At 40.9% G+C, this 17087-nt stretch overlaps 1 protein-coding gene and 2 long non-coding RNA genes across 6 annotated transcripts; 1 reads left to right on the plus strand and 2 right to left on the minus strand.

Moving 5' to 3' along the window:
- Positions 1-3130: 3130 nt before the first annotated feature.
- LOC103153829 (uncharacterized) lies at positions 3131-4072 on the minus strand. The gene is made up of 2 exons (XR_477851.2): positions 3939-4072; positions 3131-3626 (listed from the first exon to the last, which is right to left on the minus strand). It is a non-coding gene; the product is annotated as an uncharacterized LOC103153829 (long non-coding RNA).
- A 1560-nt stretch (positions 4073-5632) lies between these two features.
- LOC103153834 (uncharacterized) lies at positions 5633-6513 on the minus strand. Its single transcript, XR_477852.2, has 2 exons — positions 6361-6513; positions 5633-6231 (listed from the first exon to the last, which is right to left on the minus strand). It is a non-coding gene; the product is annotated as an uncharacterized LOC103153834 (long non-coding RNA).
- Positions 6514-7350: 837 nt separating this feature from the next.
- On the plus strand, positions 7351-17042 carry LOC103153849 (isoleucine--tRNA ligase, mitochondrial-like). 4 transcript variants are annotated; one of them, XM_007574921.2, is made up of 24 exons: positions 7351-7902; positions 8349-8471; positions 8615-8768; positions 8851-8999; positions 9385-9434; positions 9510-9619; positions 9692-9782; positions 10037-10152; positions 10251-10420; positions 10542-10632; positions 10713-10864; positions 10948-11108; positions 11529-11631; positions 11885-11978; positions 13270-13350; positions 13772-13880; positions 13964-14066; positions 14349-14471; positions 14558-14689; positions 14782-14888; positions 14974-15119; positions 15204-15394; positions 16037-16181; positions 16457-17042. In XM_007574921.2, the coding sequence occupies exons 1-24, from the start codon at positions 7366-7368 to the stop codon at positions 16600-16602; spliced, it is 3384 nt and encodes a 1127-aa protein (XP_007574983.2). In that variant the 5' UTR covers positions 7351-7365; the 3' UTR covers positions 16603-17042. The 4 variants fall into 4 exon arrangements, with proteins under 4 accessions (XP_007574983.2, XP_007574992.2, XP_007575001.2 ...); XM_007574930.2 differs by having other exon boundaries at positions 7473-7902; positions 9695-9782; XM_007574939.2 differs by lacking the exon at positions 13270-13350 and having other exon boundaries at positions 7474-7902.
- Positions 17043-17087: the final 45 nt, after the last annotated feature.

Consider the following 17087-nt stretch of genomic DNA (forward strand, 5'->3'; position numbering starts at 1 on the left):
ATATAAGGTACTGAGCACTATGTAAGAACACTATAAGTCAGTAGGTCACTCATTTCAAACTCACAAAACACAAATGCAACAGGAGCTTAAATTAAGACTATATAAACTTTGATGAAAATATTGCAATACTGAGAAGTGCCTAATCAAGTTTGTCAAATAATAATAAACACTGAAATTTAAACTAACCTGTGATGACAGATGAAAAGTGAACAGAGCAGCTGCAAAGAAACTGAACAACATCTTGATCAGCTTGATGATTCCAGTAGGATTCTGTGTTCTCAAGTGAACCATGGAGGGGACCCTGGAATGTTTAAATAGCTGTGGGAACTTTCCAAGCTGGAGACCACACCTGTTTTTTCATGCATTATTCAAGCCCATTTGGATGGATGAATTTATTTTTATTTTTAACGTTAAAACACTCATTTCCATATTTGACTGAATGATGTATGTATCCTAAATATGGTAATATTCTGAATCTATTCCAGGATTGGGTTGATATTATCAATAAAGAAACACAAAAATAATGTCTGTTTTGTTTTCTTTTCATTTTTTCAAATGTGTATTTAATTATATACATGGCATTGCAAAGCTGCCTGTCGTGATGAAGAAAGCAAAACAAGAATTTTACTCAAACAGACTTCAGATACACTTTGCAAGCTTCAAGGGGGCAAGTGGACATTTGTGAACATTTGAGAACTCATCATGTTAGTGTGTGTTATATCCGTGGAGTCACAAATTCTGCTCTCTAACAGAAAGGAGAAGGGATATTTTTGTGGAATAAGTTTGTGACCCTAAGCTTAATGGTACTACAAACAATAATCCAAACAACATCAGCAAGTCCACCCTAAAATTAAAAACACGCCATTCATGGTCAAAAAGCCTCCAGTGTTGTTGCTTATAATCATATTGGAGGCTTATTCAACAGCCAAGGAAGAATTAAGTCTTACTTCTCTACCAATTGTTGCACCCACAAATGGCACGACCAGGGCAACAGTAGCAGGTGCAATTAATTTTGTAGCCAGGGTCCAAGTTAAATTGGACAGCTTTGTTCCCCTGAAATAAAATCTTTGAAAAACTGTTTTGTCTATAGCAGTCTTACTCAAACTGTGGTCCCTGGGTTCTGCTGGAGATTTCTTCCTGTTAAAGAGAAGTTTTTCCTCTCCACTCTCATTGCATGAATGCACATTATGAAGGCTTGCAGCCACGTCAACAACTTAAAGGTCAACCGGCCATTCCACATTTACAAACTAATTTGGTGTCAAAAAACTTTGCTATCTTTGTGCTGGTTTGTGAAGCAAACCGGTACAAATTTTAAGACTTAAATTAAAAATGTTTTCAGAAGTCATCAGAGATAAACCTGTCATCCTACATTGACAAAATCCAATGGTATCAGCCAACTGTGCTACGTTTGTGCAGCTAAAGATTTTTGTAGCACAGTTGATTGACACCACATTTGTTTGATTTGAAAATGTTGGGGGCTGGTTGAACCTTAAAACATTTATTAATATCTTTTAAAATGACAGCAGTGCAAGCAATTTTTATGCTGCACAAGCCAGGGAAACATTTAACACTACTTTAATTTGATTTAGAGAAGATCGGTGGGGCGGGGGTAAATTGCACTCAGGTTAAATATACACCAGCGACATCCACAAACAACAGCAATGGATGACAACGCTGGTGTACTTGGCCCTTTGGGGATTCATTTTTGCTTTCAAAACAGATGGAATGCTGGAAAAGACTATTTTTGTGTGCATGTCGTTCAAAAAGGAGTTTGCCCACCACTGAAACTACTCAAGTCTAAAACACCATATCATCTTGCAGCAGCACAAATGTCCCCAACGCTATTCTTAGCATCCACAATCTGCATTTCTATTGAAGTATTTCTTCAAAGAAGTTACATCAATGTTTAGCACTTTCTGAAACACTCAGAAGCCAAATTGGAGCAATAACATTTGCTCCAATCTGACGGTTGAATAACTTAAATAACAGATAAAAAATAAATATATTTGTAGAACCCATGTCTATTTCTTCAAAAATGTAGCAAAAAGGGTCTGGATTTTTAGTTATAAACCATGCTTATTTTGCATATATATATTTTGACTAAAATGTGATTGCTGACCCAGCAATTAACTTGATTAAAAATTGTAAGTTTTGTTTAGAAAAATAGGAATCCTCATTTAAGAGTACAAAGCTAAAGATGTTTTAGAATCTGCCTTCACTGTATTATAACTCAGTTCCCATTTGACCAGTCCATGCAATGCAGTTTTCGTGTCATTGCCTCATGGTCCCTTTCTCAGAGTGAAACGACAAGTTTCACCATTGAAGTAAACTCCTTTTCTGTGGCAGTTTTTTTTTTTTTGCATGACTAGTGCTCCATCAAATCCCTCCTGCTCAACAACTAATTTGCAGGGAATTCAATTCTGGGATGGAATAAAATTCAATGCAGTCCAACAAGCAGCACAAAAGAAAAGCACTTTTTCATGAGCAATAAGCACTAGTTATCAAGGCTGACAGTCTTAACTTGCACACCAAATTCTACTGCCACCCTGGATAACTTCCAGTACCGCCCTAAGAAACTGTCACTTTTTTCTGTGCCTCTGATTTAATCTCTTGTGCATAGAGCCATCAGTGCAGGTTCTGTCAGTTCCTGTCAAGACTGGGGGTTGGGGAAGTCTGTCGAGAGGCTCTTGTGCAGTTTAAAAGTAGGAAAAGTCAATGTCAGACTTTTTGTAATGTTTGCACTATACACATTGTCCACTCCCCCCAACAATATACAAGAGTTTCAGCTAAAATTTTCATGGGCACGCTGGGTTAAATGAAACTGAATTGGATGGACTGCAAGTTGACCAGATCTGAAGCTTTATCATAAAAGTTAAGCTTCAGTGCCTAATGGGTGTGCCTCAACACCATTGCAATTTGACCATATTAGTCCAACATTTCAATTAGTGCTTTGGCAAATTTGCTTTATATGACGGTTAGCAGAGATTCAGACAAGCAAACTCCAATAGAGTCAGGTTAGAGGGGCCCAAGGCGTTCAGTGGCAATTTTAGCCAGCAGGATTTGAGCCTGCCATCTCTCATTTTACCAGCAGGACCTGAAATGTCTAATTTAATATCAGTGAATGAAGGCAGACATTTTACAGCTTTATTTACCTCAAGTTTCACAGCACTTAAATAGATACAAATATTTGCAATGAGGTTGATCAGAACTACTTCGTTTTAAAATATTCTTAACAGATACATTTTCTCCCACACCCATAAACATTTCTACACAGATTCAGTGTTCTTCCCTAATAAGACTCATTGATAAAACACCCAGCAAGAATCAGGACGTGCAGAGTAAAGAAGGGCGAGTCCTGCTTTGGTAAAACGGATGAAAAAAAAAAAAAGTTTTTTAGGGAAATTCATCTTGAGGCAGTAGACTTTTGCATCTTCTTTCCAACTGGGTCGACAGGACGGGTGGAGTTAGTCTCAACACCAGGACCAGTCGTGGAGGAGGACCGACGCTAAAGTCAAAGGGAGCAGGAGCAGCGGGACGGCGGTGGTCATTCCACTGATGCTGGCAGATTTGGGTGGGGTTGAAGGTTTTGCGGTGGTACTGCCGTTTGAGGCATTGGCCTGGACCACCTGCAAGAACAGCAGCAAGTCCGTTAGGTTTTACCCCGTGCAAATCACAGCTTCACGTAGTTAAAACAGAAACCGAAACACCGATCGATTGGAGATTAATGCGGAAAAAAGTATCTCTATTTAAATCCAGAGTTAAATCAGCAGAGGATGGTCTGATGGTACTACTAGCACATTAAAAACAGGATGACACATTTAACATAAAGTTTGAAAAGAAAATAATAAATGCCACGCAAACATTCCCGCCAGAATAAGAACGCCAATAAAAATAGAAGAAATGTTTTCAAGGAGAAAAAAACAAAAACAAAAACTAACCTGGAATGAGATGCAAAAAGCCAGCAGCAGAGCTGACAGCAAGGCGACGGACAGCTTGTTCATCTTGCTGGTTGATGTGCAGGTAGCGCTCACAGATTGCGCGTAAGTGATTCAAACAGGAGATGCTGCTGAGCTTTTTATACTGCAAGTGACATCAGCACCATCGTCATCAACACGACCCTCTGCGTAACATGCAAGGTTTGCATGGAAATTATAAAAATGGTATTAATCACAATATTATACGTTTACCTGCATCTTTAAGGCTTTCAAGTTTAAATATGTTAAGTAAAACCAAAGAGTTTATAATGCACATGCCTGTGAATGAGCTGTGTCGTTTTCCTAATCCGAACCAGCTTAATAATGATCACAAATGCAGTGTCCTACAAAATCTTCAGTAAAACAATAATAAATAATGTTCAAAGTGTATTCATTAAATACACACATAGATTACTGGGAGGCAGAGTAGGGGAGGGTCACATGAAACACACAGAAAGTGCAGGTGCATTTCACTAAATTCATCAGTAAATACCTTTAATTTAATTTAAGAAAACACGTATTTTATATATTAATTACACTCAGGAATATATAGTCCAGATGTTCAATAATTTTATTAGTGGTGCAGCACTGATTTCCTTAATTTTTGTGGGGCAAAAAAAAAAAAAAAAAAAAATTCACAACCATACATTTTCTTCCCAATTGAAAAGATGGTACTCCTTTTGTTTTTTTTCCCCCTTTACCCAAAAATTAAATGCTTAGGATTCAAACTGCAAGTTGCACATGGCCATTTCAACTGGCACCAAAAAGCTATAGTGTCTGTGGGTTTAGGAACTTTGAACGTAAACATGCTGGCACCATATTGTGAAATGTGGTTTTGGTCAGACATTTTAAGAGCTGTGAGATGAGGTCTGTCTTTGAAAGAACAGGTTGGGTCATGTGGTTCACAAAAAGTTATGCAAAACATACTGGAGTACTTTTGCAGCACTGAAAATTGTTGCTAGAACTAAAGGAGAGTTTGTAGTCTTTCAATTTGAAATGTTATAAAGACAGTATCCAACTTGCTCTCATTAACTCAGTATAGCAACTCTGAATATTTCACAAGTACTGCTTTTGTTAAACATGTTTTGATATTTTTTCCATTGAGGGTTTCTAGTACACTGGTCACATAGGTTACCTAGTCAATAGCACCCATTTTAAATCTGAATACCAGAGCCTGGTTTATTTAAAGTACCTTATAATTTGTTAGTCCCACCAAGCAGAGATTACAATAATGTGGCCTACCGACTTTGCAGGCTCAGCCCATGGAGATGTTTTGTAGAGGAAGTCTGTCCAAACACACATTCAGCTTCTATGGTAGGCCATGTTAAAAAAAAAAAAAAAAAAAAAAAGCAAAAAACACCACACTTCCCACTGGAAAGTCACAACTTCTATAAGCATGCAAGGATGAATAAATGGTGTAAAGAATAGTTGGACCTGCACTAGTTTGATAAAGTCAAGTCAGTTATTGAACGGTCCAGTTACTGAAAAGAGAAAGCCACTTTAGCCTTGGGACCATTTCAAAGCAGCTTTACTGGTTTCCAAGGCAAAGTCATCCCTAAATTGGAAGACAAAACTCAAAGCAAAGCTAATGGCATGGCAAAGCCACAGCCTTCAGTCATTGATTTCTATAGTCTAGAATCTACTGCAGTTAGCATGGATTCAAGTTAGACATTTTTTAATGTACAGCTTTAGTCAGTCTAAAAGTCAGAAACTCTTATAAATATACAAAGTTTATTAAATGAAGCATTTCACAACAAAGTTTCCCCAAGCTTCTGTTAAATCTTGTAGCCAGTACAATTTCAAATATCACCTCTCTCCCTCCCTCCCTCATAACTTCCATGTTACAAGCTGAACCAAAACATTAGAAAGGGACTGGTTTGGTGTATACACTGAAAACCCAACACAAGATAGAAAGTGGAAATCCAAGTGTGATCAAGATTGTCCAGCTTTGAAGAGCTGCAGCTTAAACTGACAAGAGTCCAGTCCAGCCACTTTACTGGCACCAAGCATGAACAGGAACCACCAAGAGCAGAGCGAGGAGCAGCAAAGGATTGCCTGCGGTCTTCCCAGGAGTGCTTCCAGAGATAGGGTTGAAGGTGGAATTAGTCACAGATGCAGTACTGCCAATAGTTGGGGCAACACTGTCAGAGACCGAGCTGTTAGCAGTTGGGGCAACACTGGCTACATCTGTCCCATCAGTAGGTGGGGCAATACTGCTGGCAGTAAGCATATTTGGATCTTCTTCTTCCCAGACCATCTGCAATAGTTAGAGCTTTCATTACTGAAAAAAAAAAAAGCCTGCATACAAGTTCTCAAATGTCATTTGAAACATATTGCCCAAACTGATTTACAAAGTACCATGCCAAAGAATTTCCAATTAACAAACCTGAGATGAAATTTGAAAGGCCAGTAGGACAGCTGTAAGGACCACACCAAACACCCGATTCATCTTGGCAGCAGTACACCAGACCAATGTCTGCTGCACTTTTCTGATCAGTCCTGAAATGAATGTCCAAAAAGCCCATTCCCAGGTTTTTATACCAACCAGTGATACCATCAACTAATAGAGGACACCTGTGCCTGTGTGTGGCCTTCAATTGCCATCAGGCCATCACCCTAACAAAAGTATGTTTTTATCTTTTTTTTTAAAATCTTTTTTCCCCAAAATCTCTTTCTCTTTCTTACTGTTTATTCAATGTCACATGCTGTTTTTATTTTGTTTTTTAATTATGTAAAACACCTTGAAATGCCTTGCTGCTGAAATGTGCTATACAAATAAAATTTGATTGATTGATTAGGGAATTAAATTTTGATTTAAATGTGAACCAAGTTATGGAGCTGTTGCAAAAAGTAATGTTTTTATCTGAGGAGGCTTCTAAAACTGTTTTAAAAACATATTTATGGGTTTACATGCATTTAAACTGTGATCTTGGAACTTAAATGTGTAAATGCTGTCTTGTAACAGAGCTAAGTCATCTAGACAGTAAACAATCATGTTGTTTATTTATATGTTTTTTAGTCTTCATCTTTAAAATATCAAAATCAGACAAGAGGAGCAAACGATTACCCGAGTACTGCCAGAGGTAAAGTTGAAGGTGGAATTTGTCGCAGATGTGGTGACAAATTCCACAAAATCAACTCCTAAACCTAATCCAAGTGTATACAAAATGCATGTTCGAGCAGTTTTGTAGGAAACAGTTTGTATCTTTCAAACAGACCATGATTTTTTTTTTTTTTTTTTTTTTTTGCAGTTACTGCTGCTACACAAAAAGTTGATTGTTACATCAAGAATCTGATGGAGGTCCTGGTGACCATTACTGAAAATACCATTGACTGAATTACCATTTTTAATGAACTGTCAGAATTTATTTATTTTTTTTTAGTAAATTTTATGTCATGTTATGGCGCAGAAACTTCAATAGTATTTGGCTTTCCGACAAATCAACAGCGCACTCTAGCGGGTAATATGGATGAAATATGTCCCAACAGGGACACCGTAGTTGTCCTTTGTGCAATTTCATCCGGAAGAAACATAGTCAACCAGAAGGACGAAACAAAACATGACAACACATTGACTAAACTCAGCAGCAAGCCGACACAGACACGTTCAGTTTTTTCATTTTATTTTATTTTATCCTCCGAGTTACCTCGCCTTTCCATGCTACTGACTCGGGTGTCGCCAGTGTACCAGACGCTGGCGAGATGGGGACGGAGGTCACAGCGGGGAGGTGGCCTCCTTCTCAGCCGCGCGGTCGGCTGCAGCTCCAGCCGCTGTCATGGTGTCAGTCCCGGGGAAGGCAGCGCTCAGCCCGCAGAGGCTGGTTCCGCTCATGCTATGTACCGGGATACAGTGCTTCTTCCTCGGACTGAGTTTCCCATGAAACTGACCGGACAAAAGCTGCTGGACCGAGAACTTCAGATCCAGCAGGTACAGCAATTGTTAAATGTAGACACACCCCTGATTAAATGCGAGATTTTTGTGACGTAAAACTAGACTGTAACACATAGTTTCATACTCTTTTCATTCAAAATCATACTTAAGAGGGACCAAGACTGCACAGCTCAGTTAGCCAGACAGGTTTCTTACTGGAGTACCCGGGGAGAACCATATTATACTGTAAATCTCTGTGACAGTAAATCAATTAAAATCCACAAAAGATACATGTTTTTAATTGTAAAGGGGTGAAATATGGAAAAGTGAACATTTGCAAGATAACTCAATTTGAAAATACTTGTATTTGGGATTAGTACTTTGAGGATTTTTGTCCTGTCATCTAGAGCAAGTATTAACACAAACATTTACTGTAACCTAAAGCAGTTACTGTGTTTTTGTTAAATGCACTAATTACTTTATTGCATAATCTGTTTTTGCAGGAATGTGGTTTTGCAGAGTTGTACTCATGGCAGAGAGAAAGGAAAGCCACAAAAAAGTTCTGCCTTCATGACGGACCACCTTATGCAAACGGGGACCCTCACGTTGGACATGCACTCAACAAAGTAAATATTATAATTCTGTCTTAGGTGTTACCTGCTTGCATTGCACCTTTTTGTAAATGCTGCTGCAGGAAATTAGTATTTTTAAAAAAATATATTTTACTTAGGTCTTTCAACCTTAAAGCTCTTTTACTAATCTTGTTCAGATCCTGAAAGACATCCGTAACCGTTTTGAGATGCTAAGAGGATGTCAGGTCCACTACATCCCCGGCTGGGACTGCCACGGCCTGCCCATAGAGCTCAAAGCTTTGGGAGAACTAGGCACCAGTGGGCTCAGTCCACTGGAGATAAGACAGAAAGGTGAGGATGGAGAGGTTGATGCTTGTTTTTCATAGAGGTTTCCAGCTGCTATAAAGAGGTTGTTGTCCTTTGCTCCTTCCAGCCCGGGAGTTCGCTGAAGGGGCGATAGCTCGGCAGAAAGCCGCCTTCCAGCGCTGGGGGGTGATGGCTGACTGGGAGCAGTGCTACTACACGTTTGACGGAGCTTATGAGGCTGCTCAGTTAAAGGTCTTCCAGGAGATGCATGGCAAGGTGGGTTCTCTTTAAAATTAAAGTGTCAAACAGAGTTTTAACCAGGAATTGCCCTCCTACTTTCCTTAAATTTAGACTCTTAAGGTTTGCCGGTTACTCTTGCAGCATGAAACAGTGTGTTTATTAAATACGCAGACACATAAAAAAAACTGATTAAAAGGAGAGTATTTATGCAAATTAGTGCAGATTTTAGCTACTTTGCTCTTAAAAAATCAAAAGAAATATATGATCTGGTTCATTTCAAACTTTTTAGGGGTTCAGATTGTGAGCTATGACCACAAACTAGTTCATTTTGTGTGATAAAGACTTAAACTATACCTGGTTTTGAATTGCATTATTTTTAAGTAACTTTCTGCTACTGCCGTCCTTCTCTGTTGCTCTTCAGGGTCTGGTATATCAGGACTACAAACCCATCTTCTGGTCTCCTTCATCCAGGTACGGGACCAACATTCGGCCCCCGACTTTAGACATGGAAACTTTGTCTTGCCAACCTTCCTGCTTTCTTTGCAGAACGGCCCTGGCTGAGGCTGAGCTGGAATACAACCCTGAGCATGTGAGCAGAGCCATCTACGCCACCTTCCCTCTGGCGACGCTGCCACCAAAGATTTCCTCAGAGGACGGTGAGTCAGTCATCCTCAAAAAAGTTATGATCAATCCTGGAGGGATGTTCTGACTCCCTTTGTGGGTTTCAGCAGGTCTGGAGAATGTTTCGGTGTTGGTTTGGACCACCCAGCCTTGGACCATCCCCGCCAACCAGGCCGTGTGCTACATGCCCAACGCCCAGTAAGTTTACCTGCGAAGAGAAAACTTTCAGTTTGGAAAGTTCTTTTTTTGTAGACGCAGTCATGTTACTAATCCCGAGTAGATGGCAACATATGGACTATAGTTTGCTGTGAAACAATAACGCGTCCGTCAGATTTGTCGTCGTATACTGTTTTGAACTTATATTTGGCTGCAAACTTCTGTAGGTTCTTCGTGCCCTAATAAATGACAGCTGGTACCAGTAGCAGCATCGTTTTCCTGTTTCTGGTTTGCAGGTACTCTGTGGTGAAGAGGGCCGACTCTTCTCAGCTGCTGCTGCTGGCGACTGAACGCACAGCGAGCCTCGCCGCGCTGCTGGGCACAGAGCTGCAGACTGTTGCCACCTTCACAGGTACTGCTCTGGTTTCCATTTAGAAGGATAGGCTGTGTTTTGGCCATTCACTAACCTAAGCATGGCTACTTCCTCTTTCTTTCTTTTTCTTTTTGAAGGTTCGCAACTTGAAGGTGGAATCTGCAAACATCCTACCATTCCTGACAAGCAAGTCCCGTTGTTGCCAGCCAGCCATGTGACAATGGGGAAAGGGACGGGATTGGTCCACACTGCACCTGCTCACGGCATGGACGACTACAGCGTAGCGTCACAGTTTAAACTGCCTGTGGTGTGTCATTTATTTAGTTATTTATTTATACTTAGTTTTAACCAATGTACTGCTGCATTATGGACTCAGTAAAGCTTATGGAAATTAAAATGTTACATTCACAAATGTATTTTGGTTGAAGGAGTGTATGGTGGATGAAGATGGCAGGTTCACGGAGGTGGCAGGACCCAAGCTGCAGAACCTCTTGGTGATGACTGAAGGAACTGATGCAGGTAGACGGAGTCAGAGTTAACCTTAATGTTTCTGGGGTTTTTTTTGTATCTTTTGAAACCTACATTGCTGCTTGTTTTAGTGATTTCCATGCTGAACGAGAGCGGCGCTCTGGTTCTGGAGGAGCAGTGCGTCCACAGTTACCTGTATGACTGGCGGACGAAGCAGCCTGTGGTCATCAGGCCCAGTAAACAGTGGTTCATCAACACTGCATCACTGAAAGACAAGGCAAAGGTAATGTCACCCGCTTTCTGCTGCAGTCTGTTCAGCTGATGTCTTGATTTGTGTTTCAACAAAGTCTGCCTCTGTGCCTGTAGGAGGCGCTGCAGAAGGTTCGTGTTCTACCGGAGTCGGCGAGAGGCAGCCTGCTGACCATGCTGGACAGACGGACGTACTGGTGCATCTCCAGGCAGCGGAGCTGGGGTGTCCCAATCCCAGTCTTCTACCATAAAGAGAGCGGGGAACCTCTCATTAACAAGTATGCTGAACTGCAACGTCATTACTGTGTTATTGTCAAGTTATTTGCAATAATTTAATGTTGATTTTTAGGTCTGTAGTGCATAAGAGCATGTTCTTTGATGGAGGAGGTTTTGAATCCAACAGGAAATGAAGGATTTAGAACATCATCCCCATTTATGCATTGTAGCATGTTCCGAAAGTTACTGATTTTTGACCTGGAGAGCTCTGGTTTATTGGCACATGTCGCTTTCTGGTGTTAAAAAATTACAAACATAAAAAGAAGTTAAAAATAAACTAATGCTGGAGTGTTTAGGAAAGCTGGTTATTTGTTATTTGCTCACTGTTTATGTAGAAAGTTCAAATAATATTCTATCCTGCATTGCTCGACTTTTGTTTGAAGTATGACAAACTAGATCTACCATCCCTGGATCTTATGCAGATACACAATCGCCCACATAGCGAAGCTCTTCAAAGAAAACGGCAGCGACTGTTGGTGGGAGCTTCCCATCGAGGCTCTGCTGCCCCCAGAGGTTCTCAAGAAGGTGAGAGTGAATATTATTTTAAATAAAGAGAAAATTTAGGTTCATCTTTCCAGAATCACTGCAGCTAAGCTGTGTTTATCCACTTTACATCACCTTGAGGTAGAAAAATGTAACATGGCAAGAAAAAAAAATAAATAAATAAATTGGATTGGGCTTTTATTTAATGGTAGAATTTAACCATCAGGTTATTTATGCGCCCTTGACAGTGGAGTTGGGAAATGAGACATTCTTGGGATGTTTTTTGCTTCGTCAGAGTAAAGCAGGACCGGTGAGCGACTACGTTCGAGGAGAGGATGTTCTGGACATCTGGTTTGACAGTGGAGCTTCATGGGCAGCTGTGCTGGAAGGTATGAGGGAATATCCCACTTTGACCAAGAAGTAGTTTCAGAGAAAAACTTTTATTCGATTCTCAGGACAATCACTGCATGAGAGGCATCTGGCACAGACCGTACAGACGCCCAGCTGACAAATTAACCACTTTTTTTTTTCTTTTTTATGACGAACTGACTTCTTTTGTCATCAGCAGCCGAAAGCTACAAAAATTTTCTTTTTCGGTTTCCTGGAATGTAAATACAAGCAAATGTAGCCTCTAATCCGTTCACTTCATTTTCAGTGAAGCCGCTCACAGACTGAAAGCCTTCGCACTGCTTTTAATCAACTCTTCTTTCATTAACTTAAATGTACAGAAAGCTGCTTAGAGCCACTCGATTTATCCACCTCAACCAGTAAGCTGCTTTGGTGAGGTGCGATTAGCCGCAGTAGCCGTTGTTACCATCCAGGATTATGGAGTCAGGCTCTGTCAGCGCTCCTGGAGCTCTGAAAAAAGACAGGTTGACTATGTGACCCAGAATCGGTTTAGGAATTTAACATTTAAACATTATTAGATGCTTTCTCAGATTCTTGTGTCCTCTGTCTGTGAAGCTGCATGTGCAGTTCTGCTCCAGTACCTTTGGACAAAATCAATATTTTATTTTTTATTACAATTTCTGTGAAACAGGATGCAAATTGTACAATAACGTGTACTTTAAATTGAGCAGTAAAACTTGGTTTTAGTTTGTTTTAAACACAGCCGGAGGAGGAGAATTGTGATTCCTTGCAAATGTATTTATATTCCCTGAACGTATTTAGGGCAACAGTCCATCACAGGGCATAGCAATACATGTTAATGTATACATCTCACTGTTTTTTTTCTGTTTTTATTTTAATTATGTGAAGCACTTTGAAATGCCTTGCTGCTGAAATGTGCTATACAAATAAAATTTGATTGATTGATTGAATACATGTGTAACTAAATGCTTTTCACAGCTAAAAATACAGAGCAGAAAGAAAAGATACTATTGTCTTTCTTGCAGGATTGGAGTGTTTTAGCTGCATCCGTCTCCCATAACCCATCTGACTGTCACACCCATCTGACTGTCACACTTGATTAGATAGTCCATCTAATCAAATCTTAATAACACACATTGGTGTATGTGGTTTTATTCTAATAAAAGAAGTTCAAGGGGTGTTAATATGTGTATTTTTAAAATGCTAAACAACGAGTAATATGTGTAATTATAGCAAAAATAACAAATTGCTTTCCTTTGAGCTTGTTTCTTTGACAATGACATTGTCTGTCTGCCTGGATGTGACTTCTAGAAGAGATGGAGGAAGCGTCCGAGGAGCCTGAATCCCGTCTCAGCCGGCTCGCCGGCTCGCTCCGCAAACCTCTAGCCACAGGTTATTCAGACGTTTACCTGCAGGGGGCGCTGCAGGCTGTTCCGTTTTATTTTGCCTCCCTGTTTCCTCCTCTTTTTTTTGGAGAAGAAGTTCTCTTTAATGTGCCTGGCATGAATCTGAAGCTCTCACAGCTGTCTGCATGCAGTAGTTTTTTTTTTTTTTTCTACTTTGCCTCGCAGAGCACTGTGACTGTTCTTTTTCCAGGATTGATCCCAACTGCTTCTTTTTGCTGTCACTCTGCTTTGTAGAATGACTCAGGTTGGCTGGGGGCCTTCATTTGTGATTAGGAGCAGCCAAAAACAACTTAACGACACATTTACCTCCTTTCTGACTAACAACAGCTGGTGTTCGTCGTCTCAGCAGACCGTTCTGTTGTCCGGGAAACAAACTGTCCTCACTCCATCCTTCTGCCTCCCTGCAGAATCGGACCCCAGAGCAGATGCATATGTGGAGGGGAAGGACCAGCTTGGAGGCTGGTTCCAGTCCTCGCTGCTCACCAGCGTAGCCGTCAGGAACAAAGCGCCCTATAAGTGAGTGTCCCGATGAATGAATCTAAGAAAGAACTCCCACAGATCAAGTTTCATCTCTTCTAAATGAAATACACCTGTTGTAGAGCTCTGGTGGTCCATGGCTTTGCAGTCAGTGAGAAAGGAGAAAAGATGTCCAAATCTCTGGGGAACGTTGTGGATCCTGATGAAATCATTAATGGAAAGGAGGTGAGCTGAGAAAAAAAATCAAATTCAACTTTCTGCTGGAATATATTTGGTTCTTTTTCAAATTATTTAAATTTATGATGTTGGTGAATGAAATATAAGATAATGAAAATTAGAAACTGGGATTAATTTTATTTACTAGTATTTATTATTTTTTTTTATATAGCCACAACTCTGTCCTTCTTCTTTATTCACCCAGTTTATTGTTTTTTTTTTTTTTATATTTCTTCCCATTTCTTTGTGTTGATGATGATCAGATTGGATAATCTCTCATCTCTCTCTCAGGACGGCAGCGTACCGGCGTACGGGGCAGATGTTCTGCGCTGGTGGGTCGCAGAATCCAACGTCTTCTCCGAGGTCCAGATTGGACCCAGCGCCCTTAACTCAGCCCTCGACAGCATCAGCAAGGTACCAGAGGGACATATAACCTTCTCAAAGCCTTTTTCTCCCTGCGTCTCCTCTTCCTCATTCCTCTGACTGGTTTTATCTTCCAGTTGAGGAACTCGCTCAGGTTTCTGCTCAGCAACCTGCAGGGCTTCGACCAACGCACGCAAGCCGTCGAACCCCAACAGATGTACTATATTGATCAGTACATGCTGCACCTGCTGCGGGAGTACAGCATGAAGGTGTGTTGACGTCGGACTCTTCTTGACATTTTGCTTCCATGCCACGGCTCGCGGCTATTCTAAGTGGTCTTGATGCTCGTTTCTCTGTCCAGGTTACAGATGCCTACAGTGAGTTTGATGCCGGCAGAGTGATCCGTATCCTCCAAGCCTTCATCTCCAGAGACTTGTCCAGTTTTTACTTCAGCGTCATAAAGGACAGGTGATTGATTACCTTCCTCGACAGCATAACCGCATGTTTTCACATCTCCATTCTTGCATCTTTTCTTGATTCCTCCTTTGTCCAGGCTGTACTGCAGTCCGGAGGACTCGTTGGGCAGGCGATCGTGTCAGACTGCTTTAGAGGAAATTCTGGACGGCGTGACTCGATCTGTTGCTCCTATCCTGCCTCACCTAGCAGAAGAGGTCTACCTGCACGCTCCAGGACACGACAGTATGTGTGTCGATGGCTTCGTAGCGAAACAGTCTTAAATATTAGCAATCCGTTTGCTTCTAAGCAAGAGCTCTTTTGCTGCAGAAGCGGAGACATTATTCAAAAGCGGGTGGATCAAAAGCAGCTCCGTGTGGCGGCGCCCGGGTCTGGAGGAGGCTGTGGAAGGAGCCTGCGCCATTCGGGACTCCTTCCTGTCTTTGATTCCTGGTAAACATGCCAGCAAGTATGATCTGACGATTGCCATCGAACCGGGACTCCTGTTTGAGCTCATGGAGGTAAGAATCACTTTTGAGGAACAACATTTCCCAGGCCTCCCTGCCTTAACAATGTGGGTAAGGAATGAGTTAAATTTCATCTTAATACAAAAGGTGAAAAAAAAAATTCTGTATTTGTTTTCCTTTTGTGTCAGTAAGAAAAAAAATGTACCACTTGTCATTTTTGTCTTCCTTCATGACAAAAAAATCAAAGTAGGAACTGTACTTTCGTAAAAGACTAAAACTCATTGAAATGATGGATAATTAGTAACCAACATGTTCTTAAAGATTTATGGGGATATTGTAATAAAGAATAAAGAAAACGGTTGGGAAAAAGGTGCTCATAGCCAATGTGGCAGACCACATTTTTAGATACGTCATTAATTTTGTTTGAATGTTGTAGAATTTGTGTTAATCTGTGATTTCATCAAGGACGGCATGCCTTAATCTCTGTAATTTTAGAAACAATTTTACTTTGTTCTAGAATCATAAGAAAAAAAATCTCCCATACATAAGATTTTTTTATGTTGAATAATTATATATAAAAAAAAAAACACCGGCTTGATTTAACAGTTTTAAATCACACCATCTTGAGATCCGCCTGCAGCTTCTATAAATCGTCTGTATTGGATCAAACTCACCCATTTCTCATCTTTTTCTCAGTCTCTCCAGGAAGAGCCCACCTCCAGCGACTCCCAGCTGGCCGAGCTGATGATGGCAGCGCGAGTCAACCTGACCAGCAAACTGCCCCGCGACCTGCATCCCGATGCCCTGCTGAGCCACGGCACCTTCCTCATCAACCTGGAAGGTGAGATGAGTCCAGCATAAAAGTGCTGATAGCTGCGTTACTTGTTGTTCTGCATCGCTTTAAGCCTGTAAAGCGGTGTGGATCAATAGAAGTTTCAGGCGTTTCAGTTTTTCTTTGGATGAAATGAAAATGAAACAGATCTTCCTAACAGGAAGCCAAATATGCAGAAATGAAGACATTTGCACTTTATTGCAGAAAGGGAAATTAAAAATTATTTCTCCTGTCAGAGCTTCTGTATTATATTGCGCCTGGCAGTAATGTGGTGTGTATTCTAGGTGGCGTTATTCGTGAGGACAGCCCCTACAGCATCGCCGTGATGCCCACCTCTGCGGCGCGCTGCCCGCGATGCCGCCGCTACACCTCAGAGTCCGCAGACTGTCTGTGTCCGCGGTGCCAGACGGTCGTCTCGCATGCCGGCTGACATGTTTGTTACCAGGACAACCTACGCATGTCAGGATCAAGAAGTTGCTTTACACTCCCAGTGGGAACTGTCGCTCTGGCCGTTTATAAAAACTTTGACTTCAGACCTTCAGTAAAGGTTTTATATTAATTAAACAAACCATCATAGCAGATGTAGAATAATCCAAAGTCTCAAGCTGTAGCTATTCAATGTGCTCATGTTTCCTCAGTGAACTCAAACCAAAAGTACTGAAGTCTACTGTAAATAGTTGGAAGATAAAAAGGACGAGATATGAGCGAAGAAGGGATGCTCTCGTTTAAATGTGTTGATGCTAAATATTTCACTACAAGTGTCACTATGTGACTAAAGTAGGAATGTATACTGGAGAGTAGATAGCATGGGGGGAGTTCCTGTATAAATCCACTTTTGTGTAATAAAATCAGATCCTTCTTTCGCACTACAAATGCTTGGATGTGCTACAGAGAGTTTTGTTCTTGTTTACGTTC

This window comes from Poecilia formosa, unplaced genomic scaffold (genome assembly GCF_000485575.1).
Source record: "Poecilia formosa unplaced genomic scaffold, Poecilia_formosa-5.1.2 Scaffold8, whole genome shotgun sequence".
Classification (NCBI taxonomy): Eukaryota; Metazoa; Chordata; class Actinopteri; order Cyprinodontiformes; family Poeciliidae; genus Poecilia; species Poecilia formosa.